The following is a 27,254-nucleotide window of genomic DNA, read 5'->3' as shown; positions in this document are numbered from 1 at the left end:
CAGCCAGCCAGGGCTTCTAGAACGAGATACACATTCGTAATTAGCACCGCCTGGCCAGCAGCCTTCCTCCGACAGGCACGGCTGTGCTGCCAGAAGGGCACACCGCCTGTTTGGAGGTGCGGGAACAGCTCTCCCTGGAGGAGCCTCGGGGCCGGCACACGCCATCGCCCTGCGGGCAGCTGTAGTAACGCTGGCTCAGGCACAGACACGCACTAGCAGCGTTTTTGCGGCAGCTCTCTGGTCAGCAATGGTACAGCAGGAAGAGAAACCACCAGTTTTCAGTGATATGTTGAACAGATTTTATTCTTCACATTCATTCTTAATTGTACAAAACCCCCCAAGCAGGGCGAGGCAATTCAGGACCATAACGTTAGAGACCTTGATCTGGGCTGCAACATAAATACCAATCCCCAAATACAAGCGAGAATCCTCATTCTCCCGTGATGTTCACTGCCAAATTCAAAGTTACTTACTCTCCGTATCTGCTGTGAAGATCTATTTGGGTATTGCTGGCTGAGCAGTGCTGTGGAATACCCACACTTGAAGATAAGTTTCCTAGCCTACCTACTGACATTTGACAAAGCTTTTAAGGTCTTCAAGGAATTTAATGTACTCCTGGTGCTCCAGTGCGGTGCTGAGCTCTATTAACTCATCAGCGAACGTGTTGTCCACTCCTCGATCAGCCAGGAAATCCATCAAATGATCGTACAGAGCCTGGAAGCAATGAACAGAAACTTCCTTAGCCGAGGACACCGGGGTAGGGGTTGCTTTTAAGATGTCCCACGGCAGCTGGCACTTCTTTCTCCCAGGAAGACCTGGCCTGCCTCCCGCAGGAGACCAGGCAGCTCCCGGCCCCTGCTGGGCGGGCCTGGCCTTGGGTGCAGCCCTGGGAGGGAAGGGGCCACGGAACAGATCATCCAAACTGGGTCAAATACAAACCCAAACCCAACACCACAAACGAGCCACGCTCCGGAGATGATCAACTGACTGCAGGAGTCGGCAGGTAAAGTCTGGCGAAGAGTACACACACCAAGCTCTGCCCGGCCCCTGAAATAGCGCTGTGGCCTTGGGGGTGAATTGCTTTGACCAGGTCTGGGAAGGGTGGTATCTCATGCAAATGTTTGAGAGACTACATCTTTTACCAGCATCAACTCTTTTTTTTTTTTTTTTCTTTCTTCTTCTTTTTAATCCTACTTAACTCTTGCAACTCCAGCACATGTTAGTGCTTGTGGGTTCCCTCCTCGCTCCTCAGGAGAACAGATTCATTATTAGGGCTTGGTGCAGTAATGCTAATACCTGTCATGGGTTTCTTGGTTTTCTGGTCGGTTTTGTTTTTGTTTTAAACAGACCAATATTACTGAGCAAATGATTAATTTTGGACTTTTGTAATCTGAGTAGATCACAAATCATATACATTTTTTAATTAATTTTCTGTCTCAAGTCAGAGAGGGGAAAAAAAAAAAGCAGCGTGGGATGTTGTAGAGTGCACTAACCAATTTTAACACCAATGCTTCCCAAAGAGACAGACACTCTAGGAGTAAAGTTTCAACCATATGATACACAGCCTCCAACTACGACTTAACCTTTTGAAAGCCTGATATTGAGAACGTGCAAGCAGATGCCAGATTCTTGGGTATTCTTGGTGGACTTGGCAGTGCTGTGTTAACGGTTGGACTTGATGATCTCAAAGGTCTTTTCCAACCTAAACGATTCTATGATTCTGTATTAGTTTTTAGTGTCACAACTATAAAAGCATACCTGGAAGACCCAGAAAACAAAGGCGTCTACACATGGTATCTGATAAAGCTACACTGTTGAACACACAGATCAAAAGATGTTTGAGCAAGTGTCAAAGCGTCTCTGCAGTCTAACACAGCTGCTAGGAAATCAACCTGTAAAGCCTGGAACAGAACGCGTTTCCGCTTGTCGGGTCTCTGACCGCCAGTAACGCCGCCAGCACCGCACAGCTGCTGGCACCATGTCGTAGTCCTGGGTTTGCAGCAGAACCACTGCCTCCTGACACGCTGGGGCAGAGCAGGGGAGCCCCGTCTCAGCCATCCCAGACAGACCTTGTTCACAATCCAGGAGCACACGGAGAGCCAGGCGGGGTAAGCCAAGTGCCCTCTGCAGCCTACGGCCGCGTCACCACCACTTACCCAGTCCAGGGAATCCGTATTGAGGGTGTAGTTGGTGTCCTTCCAATCCGATTCTCCAGTGGGCTGAAAACTGACCTCCCGAATTGTGAAAATATCACTTTCTTCCTCTCCCTCATGTCCGACCTGAAACAGGAGATGAGATGCAAGACACGCAGTTAGCTCTAACTGCAGGGCCCCTTCAGCCATCTCATCCCGAAGCTAGGGATATGACACTGCAGGCGAAACCCCAAGACCGGTACTAAAGCTGTGCCTCTCCCCTCTCAACGCGCGCCTGTGAAGAGAAGCACAGACGTGCGCGACAACGCAGGAAATCCCGACGGGTCACTCAACCAGCAGCGACCTGATCTAAGTCAGCAGCCTGATTTTTACAAAGATGTAAAAACCCCTTTGTGTGGTTCTAAATCTGTCTTCACACGTCCGTCTAACCTTTCTCAGCCCAGACTGGCTGCATAAATGATCTGTTAAGGTTTACAAAATAAACCACAAAGATCAGTCTGAACCAAAGCTCTCAATTTTACCCCCCCGCCCCTTTTTAATCCCTACTTCTCTTTGTGACTTCTCACAACAATGAGATTTGCAAGTTACTGACACAATCTCTCGTTTTGGCCATTCTTGTTTACCCCTCTCAAGTTGCCGTGTATTAAAGTTAAGCCAGGCCTCCCTTCTCTAATGTAATTCAATAAACTGGCCAAGAAGCAGCCGATCAGAAACGCCAGGTCAGGATGTGAGGAATGCAACGGAACATCTCCCCTAAGAGTGTTCTTGCAAACGGAAAGCCTTTTTCTTTGTGTGTGTTAAAAAACAAGAAGAGAGAGTTAAGAGGAGACTGCATTTTCTGCAGATTCAGAAAGCCAACAGATTATAAAGAGCAGTTAGACTCAACAGCAGCGCAGTTACACTACAGTCAAGCGGGAAATGCACCGTGAGGCACAGCGCAGAGCTGGCTGTGGCTGACACACAACCAGCTTGATACTCACCTCGTCTTCCGGATAATGGCAGTCAAGAACAAGGGTCTGTTTTGTATCATCTTTTATTACTTCCACAACAAAGTTTGGAGTTGATGTAAGATCAGGCTAAATAAGAGAAAAGTTGCATCAGCACTGGAGTCTGAAGAGGAGCCAAAGTGATGACAGTCCAGCCCAGCAACGCAGCCCATCCAGCGCACCCTGTTCCTGGCACCCTCCTTCTGCAGCCTCTGACCTGGCCAGGGCAGCCCAAGCCTCCCCCAGCCTCGCCAAGGCCCTTCAGCCCCTCCTCCGCTCTGCACCTCATCACACGGGTAAAATGGCGGCTGGGAGCACCTCCCCCCCCCCCCCCCCCCCCCGACAACCCAGCGAGCCTGTGGCTCACCTGGATGGGTCCCGCCAAAGTGACAGGAGCTGGGAACAGACTCAGACTGTTTTGACGCAGGAGCTGCTCTCCTTCATGGAGGAAACTTGGCAGGGCACAGGGACCGCCATCAACGCGGACGCGTGCACAGACCAAGCGCACTGTGATTTCTCAGCGGATAGAGACACACCCGGGGAGGGAAGCACCGCACAAGTGTCCCCAGTATTGTCCCACCCAGCCGAGTGCAGCGCGCTGGAATAAACACCACCACGCAGAAAGCGCAAGTTAACTGCTACAAACAGAGCAGCTGCATTCCTGACTCGTTTGGCATCAGTGTCACTGCAGATGAAGCCATCTGCCTCAAATTATATTGCTCATTTACAGTTTTTACCAGTATTTTTACCAAGTCTTATTAAATAGGAGTGAGATGCTTCTGACCAACAACACCAGGCAAGTGAAGCCATGTGAATAGCTTTGCGTTTCACTGACACTGCCTGCCAGCACCGTGAGTTACGCTAGCGAAGTACAAAAGGCAGTACTGATTGCAGGGGGTTGCAAAGGCAAGAGATATCAGAGTTCCTTGCATTTCTCCTCATAGAGCCCTCTCACCCTGCTCTGCCTTTCTGCTGCAGAGAGGAGGGTCACAGCCAACCCAGAAAAATCTGCATTTTGCAACTTAATGCTCCCAAATATCAAGTGAGAGGGGAAAAAAAACCTTAACACTTGAGGGCAAGGTTCTAACTTCCCTCTGCGTACCCATCACTGAAGTGCACATCAAGACTAAGTTACCTCCTGCTCATCGGGTTTCTGGTCTTCTTGTGTTTCTTCATCAACTGAGGGTGGAATGCTGTTATTGATGTTGAACGTGACTGTTATCCTTCAAAAGAAAGAGAAGCAGTTACTTCGAACACACTCAAAAAATACCCATCAAAATATCTTCTATTGGAAGCTTCTGTGGTGGGGACAGCGTTGCTGCTGTTGAATTCACGCACCGAGAACCAAACCAGGTATTGCAGTTTAAGACACACACCTGAGTGAAGCTGGCTTCCTCCAGCTGCTCTCACGAACAGCGTGAGACTTGGCGGTTGGACTTAATGGTTGGACTTGATCTCAAAGGTCTTTTCCGACCTAAACGATTCTATGATTCTAAGTTTTTCTGGACTTAACTGTTATTTTTAATGCAGGAAGATGGCAAGAAACATTGTAACACGCAATACAGTAGCAAACTTGTTTAAAAAAAAAAAAAAAAAAAAAAAAGAAGGTGCCTTTGACTCAAGGTGGTAAAATAAAGAGCCTCTGCAACGTCCCGTTTGCATAGAGTGGCCAGATAGCAACAGAAGTAGGGCGAGCACAAGGAGGAATCTGGCTCCCGTTACCTGCTGGCCCTCAGGCGCAGGGTGAGCCCTGCCGCAGCCCGCCCTTACCTCTCCCCGGCGATCTTCCGCACCAGCTTGGCCTCGGTGCCGTGCACCTCCAGCTCCCACCCGCCGGAGACCTTGGGCAGGGATTTGTGTTTCTGGATCTTCTTCTCCTCTTTGATCTCATCCGTCAGGAACTGGGCGAAGGCTTTGTCGCCTGGCGGGAAAGGGGAGTGAGGACAGGACACCCCCCCCCCCCCCGCCGCCACGTGCTCCCAAGGGCGGGAACGCTCCGTCCCCTCACACGGCCCCCGGCCCCCCCCGGCCCCGGGTCCCCGCTCCCCTCAGGGCAGCACCCGGTTCCCCCCGCTCACCCTCGGTGTGGAGGCCGCCGCAGCCGCAGGAGACGCCGCCGGCCGAACCCCGCCGCGGGCGGAGCAGCGCCGTCCGCCACCCGCCGCCGCCCAGCTGCCAGAGGGAGCGGGCCAGGGGCGGCGCGGCGGCGGGCGGCGGCAGGAGGGCGCGGGGAGAGGAGGAGGAGGCGGAGAGGAGGCGGCGGGGCGGGTGGCGCAGCGGCGGGCGCAGGGCGGCGGCGGCGCGCAGGGCCCGGGCGAGCAGCATGGTGCGGTGCGGTGCGGTGCGGTGCGGTGCGGCGCGGCGGGGCGGGCAGAGGACACCGCCTGCCCCGGAACCGCCCGCCCCGCTTCCGGCCCCGGCGGCCACCGCGGCGGGGAGCGGGGCCGCGGGTTCGAATCCCGGCCCCGGCAGAAGGGAACCGCAAAAGGTTCCCTCACGACTATTTTAACTTAGCATTAAAAAGCGAGGACAGGAGGAGGGGGCAGGGACGGCACGTACGGAGCACCAGGCCCGGCCGCCTCCCCGCCCCGGTGCTCAGGGAAGCTTTAGGGGTGTGGAAAAAAGGCCGGTGCTTCCCTCCCGGCTGCGCCAAGAAAAAGCAGCATACGTGGTGAAAGCTTTGCCCCCGTACATCGCCCCGCTCCTCAGCAGAATAGTCAGCTTTCCGGCTTGGAAAAAGAAAAAAGGGGTTTTGGTTTTTTTTCTCCTTTAACAATAAATCTTTCAGAGGGAAGATTGACCAAGGCAAGCTGTTTCCTGGCATGAAGCGTTCCTTTGTCCAAAAGCCGGCACTATTGCCCTCTCTTGAGCAGAAGCACGAAAGGCCCGTTGCTGCGCACCACAGGGCGGTAGCAGGAGAGCATCGATAGCGCCCCATCGCATCGATAGCGCCCCATCGCATCGATAGCGCCCCATCGCATCGAAGGACCAGGATTTCTACCCCCAGCTCCACACCGGTGTTTGAGCACCGCACACGTGATGACGGGGGCCGTTCTGCAGGCAAAGCACAGATTCACTGACCCACCTTAACGTCTTGTCTTTAACATCCGCACACACACACCCCAGACTGCTTAAAATGAAGACGCTCCCACAAGAACTGAAAACGCTGGGACTTGTACCTGAACCTCCTGTGATCATTTCTTCCATCCACGCAGCCTTCGTGTCCCACAAAACACCACCCAGGACCTGGATTTTTGCCATCGCTTCTTTATTTTGGGAAAAATATACAAATCAGTTCTAAATAAACACCCATCCCCTCCCTTAAACTGACTGTTAAATTAGACTGCCCAAACCAAATGTGCTTATATTCCATTTTCCCCTACAGATGCAGTCTATAAAACCACGAAACAGATATATACAGTGCTTTGATAATTCCCTGCAATTCGTGAGTGAGAACAATTGAAATAAATGCGTGCCCTTGAAATACCAATCCCAAACTGCAGCTGGTCATACTTACAAAAGTGGCAAGTTTTGCCTGTGCCCCACTCACTGTTTTTTATTTTTCTTCTTTTTTTCAAACCACTAAAGAACAACATTGCAAAGAGGCACGACAAGGGGATGTGCGTCCCTGTCCACTGCGCCCCTGCAGACACTCCGTATCACCCTTCCGAGGAGCAGGCTGAGAGGTGAGACCGTTCCAGGTACGCCGGGTACCTACTTACACTCTTTGGGAGACAGCAATTTGCAGATCAGCACAAGTGACGTTGCAGTTAAAAAAAAAAAAAAAAAAAGTAAGAAAAAAGAGCAAAAGAGGTATTTGCTCCAGTTTTCAGAGAAAACCAAGGTAAGCCAATACTGGAGCCCAAAGAAAAGACATGTTACAATGTGTTGTGTAACCAGAAAGGACAAATTATTACATGGCAAACGCAGCTTGTGCCCACAGATCACAAGCAAAGCCAGCAGCTTTCCCCAAGCAAATGCAGTGAATGAGGGCTTGCTAACAGCCAATATGACTGCATCCCTGAGCAGCCCTATTAATGTGTTATAAGCTTTTTTTTTTCCCAAAGTTGCCATTTGAAGGATACAAGGACTGAACACCACAATCCCATCACAGCCCACGTAAACTGACCCCACTGCGCTACGCAGTGGCACTGCGTGTGCGGAACAGCTTCCTCTCCCACCCTTTCAGGCACCTAACCTGCTTTAGTTCAACTCATCCAAAAATCTGTATAAATTACTGCGTCAACAGACTCTGTTGAAACTGCAAGTTACCTCTCCCAGAGAGGTTATTTTAGAAGTACTTAGGATATAATTTAAAAGCAACTTATTTTTTCCCCCCACCAACACACAGTGGTAATGGAATAAATCCACTTCCTTCACATTAAAGAACAAGTTTTCCTTTTGGAGTGGCACTAGTGTCTTCATTCCAGTATTTAAAAAGACGATTAAGTTTGGTATTGCCACTGTTCTCCAACAGGAAAAAGCCAGATCGGTAGATGCCAAGGGAATATGGAAGAAAAAACCCAAATAATAGATACTAATGGTAGATCTGTGGTTCTTGACAATGTCAAGCTCCAAACTTCTAATGGAAAACCAAAGTGTAACTGGGACAGGGTTGGGGGAGGCAGAAGGGGGAAAAGCACTGGTATCAGAGCAGAAGACGCAAACATTTGATGAATCAAGGACCTCTGAAGAAGCCCAATCTCTAAACCGCATCTTCATCCTCGTTTTGCTGAGCCTTCCTCAAGCTGGCCTGATTAGCTGTGGGGGATGGCGTGCCAACTCCAAAGCTAAAAGTGCACGGACAAGAGTCAGAAAAGCCAGAAGTATTTGCTGAGGAACAACATGCCCTAACAGCAAAAGGGTGAACGAAGATGACGCCAAACATGCAGGCGGCTGGACAACCTCTCCAAGAAACCAGTGCCAGCCCCTGAGGCTTAGACGCAAAGCTGTGAAGACCTTCTCCAAGCAGGCATTCCCATCACTGGCCTTCGCATGGTCCCCAATAAGACGGTGAACATGACACGCAGGCAGAAAGATGTTTGATGAGGTAAAAGACAGTAGCACCTCCCTTCTAGAAATAGTAAAAAAAAAGGCGTTTTTCCCTGTATGTAGACATTTAAAACTTTTTTCTCCTTTTTTCCCAATAAAACCTGCTAAGGATACAAGCATGATCATCAAAAATACCAAGTCTGCTCAGAAGAGCTCTTAGGATGTCAATTCCTCATATACAGGCCTGTTAAACTTCAGTAAGTGTTAAAAACTGGAATCTGATACCAGCGCCTTTCCTCCCCCAGTATAGATTTATCACGCACACATACACACGTGCACAGAGCACATACTACCTTCCCCTTTTACAGATTAACTGTTAAAAAGGATGATTGTTCTAAGCCACGGAGACTTGTGAGGTCTGGCTCTCATGGAGAAGCCATTTTCCTCTAAGGTTTTTACCTGACTGGCAAGGCAAAGCTCTACTGCTCCCGTATATTCATTACAAAAAAACCAGTCTTTTAGGGCGAGCCTAAAAACCCCGGCCCTGTTGGTCCCAGACCCACCGGTCAGTTCTTGGCCGTTCGGAGCTTCCTGCGGAAATAGTCAGGCGCCGCATCATACAGCCAGTCCGCGTCCACCACGCACAGGTCCCGCATGTAGCGCTTGTTGGTGTGAAGCAGCCCGTTGTAAACCACGCAGGCTGGCTTGCAGTGGAAGAGCACGGACGAGGGGTGGATGGCCACCAACTGGTGAGAGTCCACGGTGCTGTAGGTGCCGTCCGGCTGCAGCTCCGCGGCGTTCATGAAGAGGCTGTGAGCCAGGCAGCGGCGGATGTTTCCAGTGTCTGAGCGGGAGGACTCGATCGGCATCGAGAGCTGTTCAGCAGCGAGAGACACAAGAGTAAGCAAGCGTGTACGTGCACCCTCAGGGGGAAACACAGCCCCATTTTAGTGGGCTTCCGAGGCAGGCGATATTGTGGCAGAAACCCTGCTAGCATGGGAAATATAAAAGGACCACTAGGAATTCAGCTCAGGTAGATGTTAGGCTAATCCAGACTAATAGCAAGCACAAGATGAGCCGCAAAATGGATCGAGACTCTCCTTCTACAAGTGAGTTTTAGGCCAACTAGCGTTCACAGCGAGACAGGGGTGCCAAACGGCAGCTCCCATGTCACGTACAGGCTGCAAACAATTCAGCAGCAGCTCTCACGCCGCGCCTTACGCTCTGTAACTGGCAGGAACAGCGCTGATGTGAAAGCTGCTGTTAAATTGAACGCCTGACTCTGTGAAGAAGCCAGCCAGCACGCCTGCTGAGGCTGACGTCACTCAGTGGCACACGTAGCACAGTCACATCTACACTAGAGCAGCAAAATCCCTTAGGAAAAACTGTCCTTTACCCGAGAAGCCTTCCCAGAGCTCCCCTTGTCTCTTCACCTTTCCTCAACCCACTGAGCCCTGCAGCTCTGAGATTTTGGGATGCAGCTGCAGAGTCAGGAACTTTACCTGACTATTCATGGGACAGTGAAAACAAAACCACATTTTCTCACTCCTGGGACTTGGTGCACAGCAAAATTAGTTCGGGGACAAACAGAAAAATACAAACAGGTGAAACAGAGAAATAAAATATGGCAACAAGTTACCTTTACACAAATGTCCCTGAGCTGAGCTCTGACGTCTGACACAAGCATCATGTTCCTGCTGTTGACAAAGTTCTCTTTGCACCATTCCTGCAGCAGAGACACCAGGAGTTAGAAGGGGCTGTTTCTTCACCCAAGCAGCATGGCAATCTTTGGATACCATGAAAAGCAGAATCCTCCAAAGACACAGTCTTTCTCAGAGAAAAGGTGCTAACCCATTTCCTTGTCGTATTTCTACCCAATTACTCCCCTCTGTCTACACGCCCTCCAACAGTGCCAAGAAACGGCATGTTGTTGTTCTCTTCCCACTCAGAATCGCTCTGCAAGGTCACAGAGTGCTGCGAAACAGCACTTGCTATCCTACAGGTGGTGAGAACAAAGAATGTAAGAATGACAGATGCTGCAAGGAATGGGGTACACGAGTCTACAGACCTACAAGTCAAACTGAGGAGTTTATAGGGTAGGATAAATCAAAATCTGCTTGTAAATATGCTCAGTGTTTTTGCAATGAATCCTGCCAACAGCATGTCTAGGGCATTTATCAGCAAGTCTCAACACTCTCCCACTCCCTCCTGTTTCCAGCTGGAACCAGGGAAGGAAGAGACCTGGCTCCAATTACAGAACTGGGCTCATGGCTGAGGGAACTGGCGTTGTTCAGCCTGGAGAAGAGGAGGCTGAGGGGAGACCTTATCGCTCCCTACAACTACCTGAAAGGAGGCTGTAGTGAGGTGGGGGTTGGTCTCTTTTCCCAAGTAACACGCAATGGGACAAGAGGAAATGGCCTTCAGTTGCACCAGGGGAGGTTTAGGTTGGACATTAGAAAAATTTCTTCACGGAAAGGGCTGTCAGGCCCTGGCACAGGCTGCCCAGGGCAGTGGTTGAGTCCCCATCCCTGGAGGTATTTAAAAGACGGGTAGACGTGGTGCTTAGGGACATGGTTTAGTGGTGGACTTGGCAGTGCTGGGTTAACGGTTGGACTTGATGATCCTAAAGGTTATCCAACCTAAACGATTCTATGAAGCTTTTGATAATCAGTTTTGCTACAGCCTCTGGGGGAACCTTCGGCACTTGAACAGCTTCTCCAATTACCCAATGGTACAGGATGAGTAAGTCCTCTCTTCTCATTGCTTTGGAAGGATGCATATTGCATCAGCCGTGAAGGATGCGGATGTCACTTTGCTGTATGCCAGAAAAGCTCCTCCCCACCATAAGCCCAGACAGCCCTGGTGTCCTCAGAGCATCCTACCTTGTTGCCACTGACATTTTTGAAGGCCCTGTACAGGCTGAGCAAGGTAAGATGATCCCCCTCACTGGAGATGAATTTCTTTCTGACGGATTGCACTTCATCCCGCCGGGCGGGGGGATTGTGGAGGACACTGTCCACTGATAACAGCGACACGATGGTCAGGATCTCTTCTGTACAGTGGAACTTGGGGGACAGGAGGATGGTCTGCAAATCACAGAACAAAACTGACTTTTAGTTGACCAAATCCACTCCAGATGGGCAGACTTTTCTGCTCACTGGCAGCCCAGGAACTTTACCGAGCATTGCTTAGGACAATTTCATAAACAGTTGGGCCTAGAGACAACTGTAAATCCTCTTATGGGCTCACCAAGCACCTTTAACAGCAACGCCCTCTCCTGAGACCGGCCAGTTCATATACAGTACAAACATGGTGACTAAAATCAATGACAGCATCACACACTTCATGAAAGTGCCACTCATGCCACTTCATGGCAGCGCTGCCAGCAATCCTAGAAACTGCAAGGGAATTAGCCTTGTTTCAGCTTCAGAGGTGCCAGAGGAAAGAAATTATCTTTTAAAAAAATCTCCCTGAATTTAACAACAAATGACAAGCAAAGCAGCACAGCTGTTGGAAATAAAGCTGTGCTTCATTAACGTACTGCAAATATACTAGTACAGCTGCAGTCACCCCAAATTCCAGACCTTGTTCAAGGAGCTTGAAAGAGAAATGCCAATGGTACTGGGAAGAGTACATGAGAGAAAAATTAGCCAATTTTTCTGTAGTTTTTACTTTAGAGAACTTTGGTTCCAGTGGAAAGGCTGCCATCTTCCTTCCCAAGGGGGTTAGAACAAGCTGATCATCCTTTCGCTCCACAGCTCCCAGCAGGTCCAGCTGCTCAATCGCTGCTTGAATAGCATCTGTCAAAACAAGAAGGTTCAGGCTGTGAGGCCTCCTGGCTGGCACTGACAGGGATGTGAAGGATCAGCTGGTACCACCACTACCTCTGTGCCCTGGCCAGAGGGACAAGTACTTTCTGTTTAGAGAAATCAGTGCCCCAAACTGTGGTTTATCCCCCTCTATCCAGTAGAACAATTGCCTTTTCCAATTTAAGCAGCAAAAACAGAGGCAAAACTAAAGCTGCCATCTCTAGCATTGAGCAGAAGGCGCGTGAGATTCTCCATGGCTTTCCTTGGCAGTTAAGGCCCACCTTCATGTTCTTTATGACTCAAAACTGCTCCCTGCTCTGTTTGGAAGCTGGACTCCCCCGCTCCCTGCCATAACCATGGCTGCTCTGATGAGGCTGAGCAAAAGCAATGAGCAGGGAATGAATCTGAGACTTCTGGACCACCAGGAGAAGATGCAGCAGAGCGAGACAGGTCCCCTTTTACAGCCCTGACCTTCCACACTCTGGCTGGCCTGAAGACATTATTTTTAAGCAATTCCTCAGTGACTCATTTGTCAGTTTTTTCCAAGGCTGCCTTTGTAACGACTTACCAGGAGACGGTTTGGACATGAAGTCAAAGGTGAGCACATTGGGAATTCTCAGGGCCAGGAGCTGAAGCATCACGCTGGCCAGATTACACCTGCATAGGCAGAAAAAACAACCGAGATTGTTCTCTTCTTTTTTTTTTATTTTTTTCTTTTCTTTTAGTTGCCTGTAAGCTGAGATGGAGTCCTCAGATCTGTGCTGCAACTTGACAGAAACTAGTCCAACGCTGGCTGGTGAAGCCTTACTTCCTAAACCACAAAGGGTAGGAGGCGAGGCAAGATTTGGAGGAAAGTCAAGAGAACTATTGCCCACGCGTGTTTGGAGACTCAGAGCCCAAACGTCCACCCTGAGCAAACGCTTCCTTGTTTTTCTGTTTAGTCTCCAGAGTTTATTTTTCTTAAAAGTCAACCAGTCAGACCCTAGGTCTAGTTTTGCTGTTCAGTTCTTTACACAGTTCCATTTCTAACAGTACATAAAAGAGGTGTGACAAGAAGTGTGACGGTGTCAGGGTTCTTTTCTCACCTCTGTATCTCAGGTATTGTCATTTTGTCAAACTTCTCAAACTCATCCTCTGTGTAGAGCCGGTAACAGACCCCACTGTCCTCTCGCCCTGCTCTCCCTGTTCGTTGCCAAGCCTGGGCCTTCGACACCCGCTGGACTGCCAACACTTCCAGACCGATTTCTATGTATGGAAAAGCATCGCTTCAGTCAATGTCTGTGTAACACACAGCTTTGAAAAACGTAACGTTGTAGGATTAACAACAAAAAATCCCAGTCTGCCATCCAAATACTGCGCAGACTTCACTTGGTTTAGCACCCCCAAGCAAAGGTAATTATCACGCACTGTGTCCACGAAGAGAAGATTCATTTGACAGATTTTTACCCCTGCATTGCTGGTACTCAAAAACCCCCCCTCAAACCCACACCTAAAACCTAGGACATTAATTTAGACAGTGCAGAGGGTGTTTTAAATCAGGTCTCGGCAGGGCTCATTGCCTCAAATGACTTTTACAAAACTGAAAACAATCTCTGCATCGTTCCTTAGAATTCCTCACCCGGGCTGTACTTCTTTGCTTTGACCATGCCTGTGTCCACAACGTATTTTATTCCCGCAATGGTGATGGAGGTTTCTGCGATGTTGGTGGAGAGGATCACTTTGCGACAGCCCTGGAAGGAAGAGCAAACTAAAGCCAGTCAAAAGCCATTTTAGATTATGTGCAATGAAGAAACGCCACTACTTTTGGCCAGCGTGGCCCAAGCCTACGTACCATTGCAGCATGCTACGACCACATACCATGCTCGCTACGCCAGCTCTCGTAAATCAAGATAATCTCTAGTCCCTAATGAGTTTCTAAAGCATGCGCTCACACTTCTTGCAACAAAATACACCACCCGGGACAGCTGTTAGCAATATGTCTTTAAACCATTTTGATTTCATTTCTGGCACAAGCACAAGACCTGAATTCTTGTTTATCTGCTGAATAGGTACAAAAGGGCCTGAGGCAGCACAATTTCCTTTTCTTACGGCCCTGCCAAATATGCCCAGCTTTTTAGCTTTCTTAGTATTTGGCTAGCCCATTAACTGCTGCAGCTTTTTTGCGATAGGGACATAAAATGCCTATGAAATGGGGGAAATTTGAATTCCTCTGCCCTTTTCACTCCCCCTAATCCTTCCTTCTTTTTATGATCCCAGATGAATTCTCGTATGTATCTGTTAATACCATCCCAGTTGCATCATCTTGTATCACACTGGAACCATTCAGCCTAAAGTCAGTAGACAGTGGAGACTGTTACTTACTATCAGTACAGACTACTTTAACCCCTTAAGGTCCACGTTTCTTCCAAACACTCATGCAAGCAAACAGACAAACTCATCCTGTTTACCCATCATATTGCCTCACCTTGGGGGCAGCCTGAAAGACACGGAGTTGCTGAGAGTAGGGCAGAGAAGCGTAAAGAGGCATCACCACCATCTGTGGGCAGCCATCAGGGAGATGCTTGGCAATGTCTCGACAGGTTTTGGTCATTGCTTCAATTTCTTCCTGACCAGTCAGAAACACCAGGATGTCCTGAGAAGAGGGTGCTTCCTGGAGCCAGAGGAAAAAGCAAGTGGGAAGTTAAGATGGTTTGGACAGGGAGGGAGTACCGAGGTTGTAATGAGATGTTGTCCTGACAGCAAGTCAGCAAAGCAGGTAAGGAAGAAAGAAAAGACACACATGCTGTGCAACGTACACAACAGCCTGAAGTTCCCAATGGATTCACTGGAGGGGAAGGGTAAACTGCATTTTGCAGGACTGAGTCTTAACGGGACGGAGAAATCATTTAAAGCCACATGTCTACTTAACAGAGTCAGCAAGCACCCAGGTACAAGCCAGTAAACAAAGAAAACTCAGGTGAGAGGAACATGTGGGTATTTGGTATGAACTGACATCAGAGATCTTCGCTTAGCAGTCTCCTTTTGACTCCAGCCTTGATGTACAAGTCCCAAAATCCTAACAGCAGCAGCATCTTCAAAGCATTAAATGCAGGGTAATAAACAGTTTAATTAAATGACCTAACCATCTGGCAGTTTTACATTCAAACATCTAGTCACAAAATGCCTATGAGCTGTTATTTTAATAGATCTCTACTTGCTCTGTGGTTACACTTTGCCAGTAAATTAGAACTGTCTTCACACTACTGTTCGCTTATGCCTGGATTTCCCGCCACAAGCTAAGACTCCTTACAGTTGACCACTTCCAATCTTTCCACTTCTGGAATAACACCAGCGTTTGTCAACCCCTCCCTTGAGCCAATCCAACTCACTAACCCAGCACACTCCCCAGCCATCCGCTTTTCCTGGACGATGCAGTGGAGCACCTCAGGGATATCTCTGATTTGGCAGCATCAAGCTCCAGCCACGTCTTCTGCCATAGCAACCTGTGAGCCCCCCCAACCAACAACCCACGGCCCCGGGGAGGCGCAAACCTGACAAGACCACCATACCTGGTGGATCTGGAAGACTGACACCAGTGCTGCTTGGAGGTAATCACTCTGAGGCTGCTTGGTGTAAAAGACCTGAATGGGATGTTGCCGGCCTTCTAAATAGAGAACAGGAGCTCCACTGAAGTACTGGGAGAACTGGTCAACATCCATCGTAGCTGACATGATGATCACCTTCAATGTGAGCATAAGATGGGTTAGCACTGCAGTTTAGACCGAGCAGGACACTTACCAGTCAGGACTAGCCAAAAGTCAGCTTCCCGAGACTGAGATATATGCGCAGAACAGCAAAAAGCACACAGAGTTTGGGACAGGAGAGAGTGATATTTCCTTGTTAAAGCCATCAGCTTTGGTGTCACACAAGCATGAAGTGTTGGTACGATAAAGTGAGTGAAGACGTGTTAAAATTCTCCTCCAACATTTAATAAACAGATCCGAGTACCCACAAAGCTAGGCTGCACAATGGTCTGTTGAACGACACAGTGCTAGGACCCTACCAGTCCCCTACATGCCTTCCCCATCAAAACCAACATGCTCTTACACGCTTCATCATGTACTCACATAAATTCTTGTGCACCTGACACGCACATGCAATCTCCTTCCCCAGTGTGAGCACGTCACACAGCTGTCATATCAGAGCTCCTGTATCCAGGGTGCTCTCAGCAACAGTACGAAAACCTCCCCAAACACCACGTCTAGTCTATAGCTCACACCCGAGGGGCTCTTATGAAAAAAGGCAGCATGGATGTGACCAGATACCTTGTTCAGATGTGTCCTATCAGGCCCACACACCATAAGTTCTATCCAGACTTAAAGGGGCTTTTTAGGAACAGGAAAACAGTGGAGGTTGAAATTCCAAACACTCTGGAAAACCCCAGGAGATACTCATAGCGCTCAGGGTCCAAGCCCCATCCCTCCCCTTTGCTGCCATCCTAGGCGCACATACTTTTAGTGGCAGTTTGCCCAGTTCCTTCCGTTTCGTTTGTGCAGCTTTCACCACTCCAAAGAGTACATCAGTATGGATTGTCCTCTCGTGGGCTTCATCCAGGATGACAACGCTGTACTTCCGCAGCATAGGGTCCCCAATAGCTTCGCGGAGCAGCATTCCATCTGTTAAAAACTTGATTCTAGTTTCATCAGACGTAAGATCGTCGAAGCGTACAGTATAGCCAACCTATGGAAGTGATCGTTACAGAAAGTACAAGCACAAAGTTACTTGCATTTCTCATTGCCATCGTACCACAAGGACGGACTACAAAGCACTCTGGCCAAAGCATCGCACATAGCCAACTAGAACTCCAAGGAGACTCAGGAAAGCGTAACGGTGTATTTGCAGTCCGTGAGCAGTTAGTCTTAGAAATCTAATAATCCACCTAAAGGAAGCTCCCAACACCGTATCCCAGCTGGCTTTTTCCCAACTAGAAGTCCATCACAAATGCTCCAAGTTTCCTTTCCTTCCTCCCCTGCTAGAAACTGCTCCATGCTCTCCAAAGACTTTACGTAGGGGAAGTCTTTCTCCTCCACTTTTCTCCCACAGATTCACAGATCTGCCCAGATCCAGCACTCTGCTCTCCTTGCCGGTAACTTTTGATACAGGGAGCAATGGAAGAGAGCACAATATTTTTTTTTATTCATTAACCAGTATTTTTTCAAATGGAGGAACACAGACGATAATCAAGAAGTAAAATACCACAGAGACAGAGTCAAACTTGCCCCCCCGAGCCCCAGAAGGAGGTAAAAAGCCATTTTTTTCCACGCAGGCATATTATTAAATGAAGACTACCTATTACCCTGTGGCTGTTTTTTATCTTACCCATTAAGCCCTGATAGAGTCCCATTGGCACTGCAGTACTAAACAAACTCTCTGAAGACTTTGTAAAGAACCTACCAATTTCCCCAGCTCTGTCTTCTTCTCATCCGAGACTCTGGTAGCTAAGGATATAGCTGCTACTCTGCGAGGCTGGGTCACAGCAATGATGCCTTGGCGGCCAATTCCTGCTTCGTAGAGGTACTGAGGGATCTGAGTGGTCTTCCCCGAGCCTGTTTCTCCTAAGGAACATCAAGGGAATAGTTTTCCCCTTCTATAGCATCTTCAAATGAAAGGTCCCAACTCATTTTTTTATATTAACTTTTAACCATATTTCAGGATGGGGAGGCTGAAGAGAGGAGGAGGCTGGACAACTTGCCCGAAGTCACACCGTAAAGCAGCGGCAGGCCAGGGGCAGCACCCAACGCCTCGCTCTAGTCGCTAGACCACTCCTCTGCAAAACTCCTTTCACCCAGGTTCTCTCCGGCCACGCTCTGGTTTACAAACATATCCCAGTCTGTCCAGATAGGAAGCGCTTGCTGTGTAACACAGCCAACGTAAGAAGATAATCATGAAGAGCAAGGAATAGACATTGATAAATAAATAGTATAACTACTACACACTAGGAACTTTCAAAGTAAAGCTGCAAGCAAATTAAAGCTTTTGTCACAACAGCAAGTACCAAGTTATGGTTTGAGACTCTCAGAGGAGCACTCAGGGCACCGACAAGCCAGCAAGTCTTCCTCTGTGCCTTCCTGAAATCAGAGACGGTCCCTTCAGGCTCGGGTGAAGGTCTTCTCCATCCACACAACACAACAAACACTATCCCATTGCCCCCAGGTGTATTTCCAACACAAACACTGTGTAGACCCCTCTACCAACGACGGTAATCAGCAAAAGCATACAGACAGCTACCATCAGCACCCACCGCAGCACCGACAACAAAAAGCATCCCTTACTGGGCACAGTATAAAGCAGCACAAATCACAGGGCTTAGAGGCACCGCAAGTAAAACCGTCCTAAAGTGCAACATGCAAGGAAGAGCAGAGAATATTTTCAACATCACCGTCATTTTCCTGCTCATTTTATTACAGCTTAAAACACATCTGTAACTCAGATCAGATCCTCTTCAGCTTCCTACTGGCCCGGTACAAGAATCACTTTACACGAAAGAGCGCGAGGCTCTGGAAACGAGAGCCCTGTACCCTCAATCCTTGCAAGACAGCAACGGCACAGAGCACACGGGGGGAGCGAGGTGAGAACTGACGAGAGAAGGAGGAGGAAGCATGAGAAACTCAGAAAGATGACCACCAAGCAGAGAAGAATCGAAAAGCCACATTGTAAGCACTGCAGCTGCAGACTGGAAATAGCACGAGCGAGCTTTGTAGCTCACTCCACAGCTGCACAATTTTAAGTGGCATATTATGGCGTATATTTAACAAGCAATAATGACAATCTCAGGATTATACAGAAGAAAGGAGATAAATGCAGTCACGTCTATCAGTTACCATGACTGATTTTTTTAAGGGTTCACATATAGGAGTGAAATACAAAGCATTTTTCATTTAATGCTAATAAATGCTGGGTCTTTAGACTTCCAGCTGGGAAGTTGTATGTCTTCAGCTCCTGAAAGTCAGACAAAAAGCTTATTGTTAGTTTGGACTCAAAGAACGCGTAATAAAATTAGAGAATGCCCCTGAAAATGTAGCTGAGGAGACACTTTCCAAAGCGGTGGGTTTTCCCATTTGGCTTTAAGTTGACTGAACTCCAGGCAGATGGCGAAACAGAAAGGAGAGAGAAATACTTTTGCCTTCTCCACAAAAATTAAGTCACCAGCTGCCTTAACCGGTCAAAGCTCAAGAACAGAACTACTACCAACGCACCGCGTTTCAGATTTACCCCCGCACCACCCCTCTGCCGCTTCTCCCAGGCCCCGCCGTCCCCCGTCCCCCGTCCCGCGGCCGGACCCGCCCAAACCCCGCGCCGGGGACACCCGCTGCCCTTCGCGGGACGCCGACGGTCCCCGAGCCCCCGCCGAGCCCCGCTCCAGCGGCCGGCAGCAGCGCTCCCGGCTGAGGGGCCCGGGGCGGCGCGGAGGAAAGCCGCTGCCCCCCGCCGCGCCCGGCTCCCGCTCTCACCGAGGAGGACGGCGCTGTCGAGGCCGCGGAGCTGGCTCAGCAGCGGCCCCCGCGCCTGGAAGATGGGCAGGCCGCGGCGCTGCGAGTCGGCGGGCGGCGGGTGCCGGCGGGGCGCGGGGGAGGCGGGCAGCATGGCGGGGCGGGGGGGCAGCGCCGCCGCCTTCAGCCGCTTGGCCGGGGGCTCCCCGCCGCCCGCAGGCATCGCCCCGCCGCCGCGGCTCAGGCCCGCGTGTCACCGGGGAGACGGCCGCCACGGCGTCACCGCGCCGCCACGGCGTCACCGCGCCGCCCGCCCGCCGCGGGGCCTTATGGGAGACGTAGTCCCAGAGCCGGCGGGCGCCATTCGCCACCCCCTTGGGGTGCCCGGGGGGCAAGGGGAGCTCAGCAAACCCCCGCTCCTAGCAGGGACACCCGCAGAGTCTGAACACCAGCCAGGAGGGGCAGAGAGCTGGCGAGCAGACGGCATCTTAGAGAGGCAGGTTCAGGAGCCAGGTCCCTCCGATTTATGATTTGGCAGCACAAATAATCCCTGACATCACGCACAGCTGATGAGGCACTCTCCCGAGGACTTTGGTATTTAAACACTTTTTTGCATGACAGGCTGCCCGAGAATGGCTCCAAGAGCAATTAAGGACCAGGTTAGACAGTAACCTGCCAGCAATAGTCAATTTTGCCCTGGGGTGCAAGTAAGCAACACTCCAAAGTTCTTCCCAGATAGGGATGCTATGGCGTTACTCTGTAACGAGTAAATTAAACGTGAAATACTCCACCAGAGCGGAAGGAAGCATGCGAGGAAAGCAGCTTTGGAAGAGGAAGGATGGACAAGCCGCCTTATCAGTCCATGACTCGGAAGAGGAGGTCATCCTCGGGAAGGGGCACGTCACCCTGCCCGCCTCACAGCGGGGCTTCGGATTCACAGAAGGTTTTATCCCAGCCACAGGCCTTCAGCTTCATCCCCGCTCCCCAACGTCCCACCAGCAAACTAGCAACAGGCCCTTGAACACTGAACGAATAAAAAGGTTTTGATCCAATTCCGGTCTCATAAGCTACCCTGAAGCAACATCGCCCAAAACATTTTTAGTACTCCTAGAGAGTAAGATTTAAAGTCTGTTTTTCTGGGAAAAAAATCTCCCTTAAGTTTTTATAACCTTTAACAGATAAAATGCAGATACAAATGGACTCACCGATTTTGTTTATCAGTATCTAACACACTGCTTGTGGGCAACGCATTTCCCCACGAGATCCCAACACATCTCCTGGACCACAAACAAGTGAAAAACCTGTAGCCAGTTTTTAAGAACAGCAAAATCTGAGACTACATAAGATGATCACATATGTCTCAAGGGTGAGCCTATCCTCCCAAAATTAAGAGGAAGATGCAGTTTCAACAATCTCTCTTTTTATCTATTACCATATATTCAATAAGGAGCTACCCAGTAGAGGCCATAGCGTCTCAGAAGGGACTGAACGTGACGAGCCAAACTGTGCTTAATTCCTTACGTGGCTCCTCATCAGATATTTATAATCAACGTAACTCCAAGCTAAATCCCACTCGGTGTCACTGACCTGCGTCAGACACTCAGTCCTCCCGCAACAAACTTCATATAGAGACCACAAATTTAATCCCTTGAGCAGACAATCTTGTTTCCTAGCGGTTCTGAGAGACGCTTGGGGGAAAAGCTTGCATTAGTGCTGTCTCTTCAGGGACTTGCCTTTTCCAACCTCTGCTTTTTCACCAGCTGCCTCAAGCCTACAGGATTGCACAAAGGATTAACAAAAAAGGATCCACAAGACATTTTATTCAAGTCATCGTCTGAGATATTTGAGCAGTTCTGACTCCAGACAAGTTTTCTTCCCTTGTGCTCCAAGTCATTTAATAACCGTTAGAAGTGTGCGTGTCTGAGAGTGGATTTTGTAGAACTACCTATTTAAACAAACCAGTAAGACTCAACCCTGGTCATCTGACCACACAGTCTTTGGGGGAAAAGCCATCAAAACGTAGTCTCAGCCTGCAAGCGTATTCACACAGAGACACGTTCTAGAAACCCAACTGACAAAACGAAAAGCCTGCATTATGCTACACGTATTTCTTACAATTCAAACGAGACTGGAGACAATAGCATCTCAGATTAAAAAACCTTTTGCCATTGAAATAGGGACTTACACTTTCAACCATCTTGTAGCTGTTTTATCCAAGAATAAAAAATGAGTTAAACCCAAAAAAGTTGGTTTTGTCCCCTGTAAAGTTTCCTGTATCAAATAACTTGAAAAAATGCTTTAGAAATCACTTTAAAGAAGTACTCGTGGTCTTGTTAACTGAAGTTGACAGGAAATGGTTTCCAGTTTTAGGTTTTTTGGCTCCACTGGATTAGTATTTTCATTACCAGCACAATAAATTCCCTGACTGGGAAAGACACTGGTAGCCTGGAAGTGTCTTGGATTAGACTGCCATTTCATAAAGTGCTTGTATTCAAAACCATAGAGCTGTCAAAAAGTGTCCTTTCCACAATGGGGAATGAGAGAGTCCCCAGTATGGAACTTCATTCAGGTCAGTCTCTCCCAGTTGTCGCTGGGTTTTGGCACAGACGCTTATTAGCCTCCAAGGCGCTGACCTTCTCCCCATGCAAATCCTCCCGGTCGCTCTTCTGGCAAGGGATTGTAATTAGGATCATCTTCTGGTGTATCAAATATTGCTTTCCTGGAAAACAGAAAAGATTTTTTCTTTTCCCTTTAGAATACGTGTTTCACGATAAGGCCAAGACTGCTCAAATTCTGCACACGTACAGCATCCTCCCTCAGAAACAGCCTGCCAAAGCACTGGTGATTTATATCCAAGTCACACTTGCTCTCCAATTAGGAGCCATCTGGACGAAGGTCTAGAATTATTTGCCTAAATCAACCGAGACTGATGAGATTCAGCTGAAAGTTAGAATTCTACCTCCAGTATAAGGCAGAATTTCATACATCTAGCATGTTCTCCTAGGACAGGATACGGGAGCAAAACATGAACGCGATATTGAAGAGCTCCTCACATCTCGAGAAAGGGACAAAGCAAGAGTCAAATACAGGCAGTATGATCTCAGTCTCACAGGCAGGATGCAGGCATTGACAGGCAGACTTGAGATCCATAGAAGAGTCTGCATTTGAGACATCAGAGGCTTGGGTTTCCTATTTATTACAAAAATCACGCTTAATCTCCTAGGTTATTTTGCAACTCTCAAAACTAGTTTGAGAGGTTCTTTCTCTGTAGATTTGTTTATCCAGAAACAAAAATGTAGAAGATTCTTTGAAACAAACAAAAAAAATCACGGGCTGCATTCAAGCAGTCATTACATCCAAAACGTCTTAAAAGTAAAGTGTGATGAACAAGACAGTTCTTAGAATAGCTAAAGGGATTCTTCTCTTCACCCAGAGTGACAGGCCATTTCAGAGAAGTTTTCAGAACAGAAAAAAAGAAAATATGGGGGGGTATTACAGGATTGCAGCTAAGACAAAGAAAATTAAAGCATCTGGGGAAAAAAAAAAAATCCCTAATTCTAGACCCAGACAAGAATCACAAGCAGCCTTCTGAATACAGACACGTAAAAGGATTTAAACGGCAGCCTGAAGACAGGTTGACATTTTTTCCGGAGGAAGAGAGTTACTGAGACAGCACGCATTGCTCCAACAGCCTTAGGATTCCTCCTGCACGCAGCTGGAGGCATCGCCCTCTGTGAAAATGGGAAATCTCAAATATATCCTTATCGCACACGTGGAATTGGACACTCAGTTTGTCTAGAGTTGCATTTATCTGAAGGCAGCCCTCATCAGAAACAGCCTTCAGCTGCTAAGGCCAAGTTAGATCAGTGTAGGCCTACAAAAGCGACCAGCACAGCTGTCCTGGGACAGCCGGTGCGGCAGCCATCCCCTGGAACAGTTACTTACTGAAGATAAAGCCTATACTGAACAGAAATCAACTATCAGTGTAAGTGCACTTGTCCAATCAAACAGGTATGACCCAGCAGTTAAACTCAGCATGGGTCTGAATACGACATTTTAATTCCTCAGGCTAGTTCAAACAAAAAAAGAGAATCAGTTCAGCTCTAGATAATTCTAAGAGTGTCATAGAGCTCAACTTCCAATGTCTCAGCTGCCCTATCGTTTAGGCAAGCTTCTCTCAGCCAGGCTGCTGTACTGCATCACAGATGATTATAGCCCTCTGCACAAGAGGGAACTGAGTAGGAGTAGCACCGCTCAGTAGTACAAACACTGAAGCCTTTTGCCAAAGTTGTGAAATAGAGAATGATTTACAGATAAAAAAAATATTAAATATATTTAATACACAGCAGGACTTTTGGTATTCCTCACACCTCAATAAGAGACGTGCATCTCTGGTACCACCAACAGGCAAAACTCAGTTAGCAAAGACTAAAAAAATGTCACCAAAGAAATCAAGGGTTACAAAACCCCCTTAGCCCTTCTCCGCAAGAAGTTAGTTCCCACTTACACATCTGTAAGACACCCCCCTCCCGTCTGGCAACACATGAGTTAAAAAAAAGAGCAAGTACGGACACACCACAGTTCTGTCTCGGGCTGTCTAATTTACCAGAAGTTGATGTGACTGAATTATAAACAGTTTTCCATGCAAGCACTTTTCCTACATCCGTTCCAAATCAGACACCAATACTTACAGGACAGATGGTGTTCTCAGAAGCCTTCCACCACCAGGCTGATTGGGAAAGACATCCTCTAAGAAAAAATATATATGCCCAACGGCAATGCCTAGTACATAAAGAAAAGTCATATGGTGATTTTCAATACTTCTCCTTTACAACTTTCAAATGCTTCACTAGAGTTTTCAGGAACAAAAAAAAAAAAAAAAACAACCCAAAAAACCCACCACCACACATTGCTTTTGTATTTTTAGATCTCTTATCATATTTTCTGTGAAAGAATCAATGAAGCGCATTGACATCAGATGAAAAGCTTAACTTACACTACAAGACATTAATACAAGGAAAACTGTTTGTCATTATTAAACATACTGATGTCATGGCTTTACTAGAGTTGATAAAAATTGTAATATAAGCTATTTTACTTCAATAGTCTGATGCCCACAATCAGATGACGTACCTGGGCTGATTCCAAGCAATTAAAAGCCAAAGCATCAGAAGCTCTTTCCATCCTTGTTACAGTACAAAATACGCTACAGTGTTTAGAAATCAAGAAAAGCCTGGTATAAATGTAGCACCATTATACCAGACTAATACTTAGTAAGAGGCATTTAGCCCTTTGGTTTTTTCCACATTTTTTGTCTCATGTAAAACACGAGCAGGAACAAATCCTTGTGGTTCTTGCAATTCCTTACCCAGGAGATCCACAATGATGGAGTTCCCCAAAAGCAGCGAAAAGCCCATCAATACCCAGGGCAGAAACGGGGCTTGAAAGATGAGAAGACCAAAAAAGTTCATACGGACATAGGGATTCCTGCGGCTCCACACATACACGAGCATTATTGTGAATGCCTGACCCAAGAAAACCAAGTTCACGAACAGGCCAAAAAGCTGTGATAGTTAGTCAAAGAAAACAGTTCACCAAATAATCATTGTGAAGTCAAGCATGAGAAGAATTTGACAGCTTGACCGGTAATCCTACATTTTCCTTACAATTCCTATCTCTACTTTCCCAGGTTCAAGTAAATCAAACCTACTGTCGATCAAATTCAACACCTATAGCAGGATTCAGGGTAGGTGCAGCATGAATAACACCTTTAAAGTATAATTCAGCATGAGATCACTGAAACAACAGCATTTCTCTTGGACAACCTGAGCATGATGACACACCTGAGCAGTCCCCTTCCATCTGATAATCTCATTCCCATAATCCTGCCAAGCAGTAAAAACCCTGAAAGACCAGCCCAATATTTAACAGCAGAAGTCACAAAGCATTCAAAACTACTTTAACAAATACTGTTATTCCTCACACTACAAACAAAATATATTCTCACTTAAGAAGATAAATGTAACATCATGGTTTCAGTTCTCATTCACATATCTTTAGCTTCACTAAAGCAGTTTGGAATTAAAAAAAATAAGGATACAGTCATTAGAAATCCTCCAAAAAGGAACATAAATACAAAATCTGCCGTCCGACCTCGAAAAGAGCCTTCTTCAAGCATTCGGCAGTAACGATATCTGAAGTCGCAGGTCAGGAAAATTTGATTGCAAATAAGTTTAAAGAAAGATCCAAGGGGAAAAGGATTCAATTATACATGAGCTTAGATGTAAGTTTTGTATCAATTTACTTCATCAGCTGGCTCTTTCTGGGTGCCTCAAAAGGGAGGGCAGACCCAGGAGAAAAAAAGTTACTTGGAATTCTCTCCTGTATGTCAGAACCGACCTGCAGGATCAGGCTTGTACAACAAAGCCTTAACGCCACAAAAGCAAACAGCAAAATTCTTGACAACTTCTGAAGGAAATCCCATTGATGTCCATCCATGACATCAGTGAAGCCGGCATTCCTAAACTCCCAGGAACTTCACGGTGGAGCAGAACTGAGCCTTTGCCTACATGCACGTATAGCAACATGCCTGTACTCTGGAGCTCTGCTTTCCAAGGAAAGAAAATCAACTTGATCAAGGATACAAAAAGATCATGTTAAATAAAAAATTAAAGCCAACTGGTCCAAAGAATAAGTAGTTTGTGATTAATCTCCATACCTGGAAATAAGACAAATACAAGGACTTTAAACATGACAGCTTATTTCTGTTGTCTAAATACAAAAGTAAGTAGCAATCTAACTGAAATCTCCTTCACAGTCAATGCATCTAAGAGCTATGCTAAGATTACAGGGATCGGCACTCTAACTTCATTAGCTTTTTTAAAATATAACTTCAACATGAAAAGTCACAGTCATTTGTAACACTCAGTTTTGAAAAGGCAAGCACTTGCAAACTCAACAGTTTACTTAAAAACCTCCCACACTTTAGAAAACACTTACTTGAAAGTGTTTAAATATTAATTCAGGGTTGAAATACAGCTGAAAGGGTGTGATTAGTTCTAATTGCTGAAAAAGAAGAGAACATTCGATGGAATCAATACATCAAGAAAAGGCTTTACACGCCTAAGTAAATAACCCCCTTTCTCTGTGCCAAAAAGAGCCCAAGCTCTCGGTCAGCACACTGAGCACTCCAGCAAAAGCCTCCTCAACCGCTTCAGCCCCCCTCACGCTGCTGTTATTTATTTGTGCTTCGCTCCTTTCCCGGTGTCAAGGAGGGCAGGCAGAGGGGCCGCGGGAGCGCTGCTGTCCGGGGACCCCCCCGGCTCAGAAGGCCCTGAGGGGAGGGGACCCGGCCCTGGGGCGCGGGAGGCGTCTGAGGTAACCCCTTCCGCGGGTCCCACGCCCATTCCTCTCCCCAGCCCGCCGGCACGGCCCCAACGAGCCTCACCCCCCTCCTCCCGGGCACCCTCCCTCTCCCCCGCGCCCCGCCGGCTCTGCCAGGCTGCGGGCGGCCTCCCGGGGCGCCGCGGAGCCGGCCCCACCGCCCCCACCCACGGGCCGGGCCCTCGGGAGCGCCTGCGGAGACGCGGGCGGCCCCACTCACCACGGCGGCGGTGGTGAGGACGCAGGCCGTGGTGTAGGCCCGCGTAACGGGCGGCACCTGCAGGTACTCCTGCCGGAAGGTCTGGTACGCCATCTTAGCGCTCCCCGCGCCGCTTCCGCTTCCGCCACGCCTCTGCGCCTGCGCGCACCGCCTCGCGCCAACCCCCGGCGGAGCCAATCGGCACCGGCAGCGCCCCGGCGGCCGCGCTGCGCTCTCATTGGCCGAGCAGCGAGCGAGGCCTC

The 27,254-nt window shown here is 48.3% G+C and overlaps 3 protein-coding genes across 14 annotated transcripts; all 3 read right to left on the bottom strand.

Annotated features, from left to right (window-relative positions):
• Positions 1-285: 285 nt before the first annotated feature.
• Positions 286-6,446, bottom strand: C1QBP (complement C1q binding protein). Of its 2 annotated transcripts, none has more exons than XM_087751453.1 (6): positions 6,319-6,446; positions 4,910-5,060; positions 4,275-4,362; positions 3,134-3,229; positions 2,157-2,279; positions 286-714 (listed from the first exon to the last, which is right to left on the bottom strand). In XM_087751453.1, the coding sequence occupies exons 1-6, from the start codon at positions 6,398-6,400 to the stop codon at positions 565-567; spliced, it is 690 nt and encodes a 229-aa protein (XP_087607579.1). In that variant the 5' UTR covers positions 6,401-6,446; the 3' UTR covers positions 286-564. The 2 variants fall into 2 exon arrangements, with proteins under 2 accessions (XP_087607579.1, XP_087607578.1); XM_087751452.1 differs by lacking the exon at positions 6,319-6,446 and adding an exon at positions 5,218-6,259.
• DHX33 (DEAH-box helicase 33) lies at positions 6,387-21,727 on the bottom strand. Of its 11 annotated transcripts, none has more exons than XR_015703396.1 (13): positions 19,431-21,151; positions 17,374-17,534; positions 16,432-16,659; positions 15,489-15,659; positions 14,405-14,590; positions 13,559-13,670; positions 13,026-13,185; positions 12,509-12,597; positions 11,804-11,931; positions 11,014-11,217; positions 9,771-9,857; positions 8,591-9,006; positions 6,387-8,213 (listed from the first exon to the last, which is right to left on the bottom strand). XR_015703396.1 is itself a non-coding variant. In XM_087751439.1 (13 exons), exons 1-12 carry the CDS (start codon positions 19,630-19,632, stop codon positions 8,698-8,700), a joined length of 2,037 nt encoding a protein of 678 aa, XP_087607565.1. In that variant the 5' UTR covers positions 19,633-21,152; the 3' UTR covers positions 6,387-8,213; positions 8,695-8,697. The 11 variants fall into 11 exon arrangements, 8 of the variants coding, with proteins under 8 accessions (XP_087607565.1, XP_087607566.1, XP_087607567.1 ...); XR_015703397.1 differs by having other exon boundaries at positions 6,387-6,864; XM_087751439.1 differs by having other exon boundaries at positions 8,695-9,006; positions 19,431-21,152.
• DERL2 (derlin 2) lies at positions 21,215-27,170 on the bottom strand. The gene is made up of 7 exons (XM_087751456.1): positions 27,013-27,170; positions 26,409-26,474; positions 26,054-26,127; positions 25,510-25,603; positions 24,778-24,973; positions 24,101-24,191; positions 21,215-22,128 (listed from the first exon to the last, which is right to left on the bottom strand). Exons 1-7 carry the CDS (start codon positions 27,103-27,105, stop codon positions 22,023-22,025), a joined length of 720 nt encoding a protein of 239 aa, XP_087607582.1. The 5' UTR covers positions 27,106-27,170; the 3' UTR covers positions 21,215-22,022.
• Positions 27,171-27,254: the final 84 nt, after the last annotated feature.

The sequence above is a fragment of the Nipponia nippon genome, unplaced genomic scaffold (assembly GCF_047370975.1).
Source record: "Nipponia nippon isolate SJK-2023a ecotype South Korea unplaced genomic scaffold, ASM4737097v1 scaffold_15, whole genome shotgun sequence".
In the NCBI taxonomy this organism is placed as follows: domain Eukaryota; kingdom Metazoa; phylum Chordata; class Aves; order Pelecaniformes; family Threskiornithidae; genus Nipponia; species Nipponia nippon.
The sequence above is the reverse complement of the archived record's forward strand: the minus strand, read 5'-3'. Positions and strand labels throughout refer to the sequence as shown.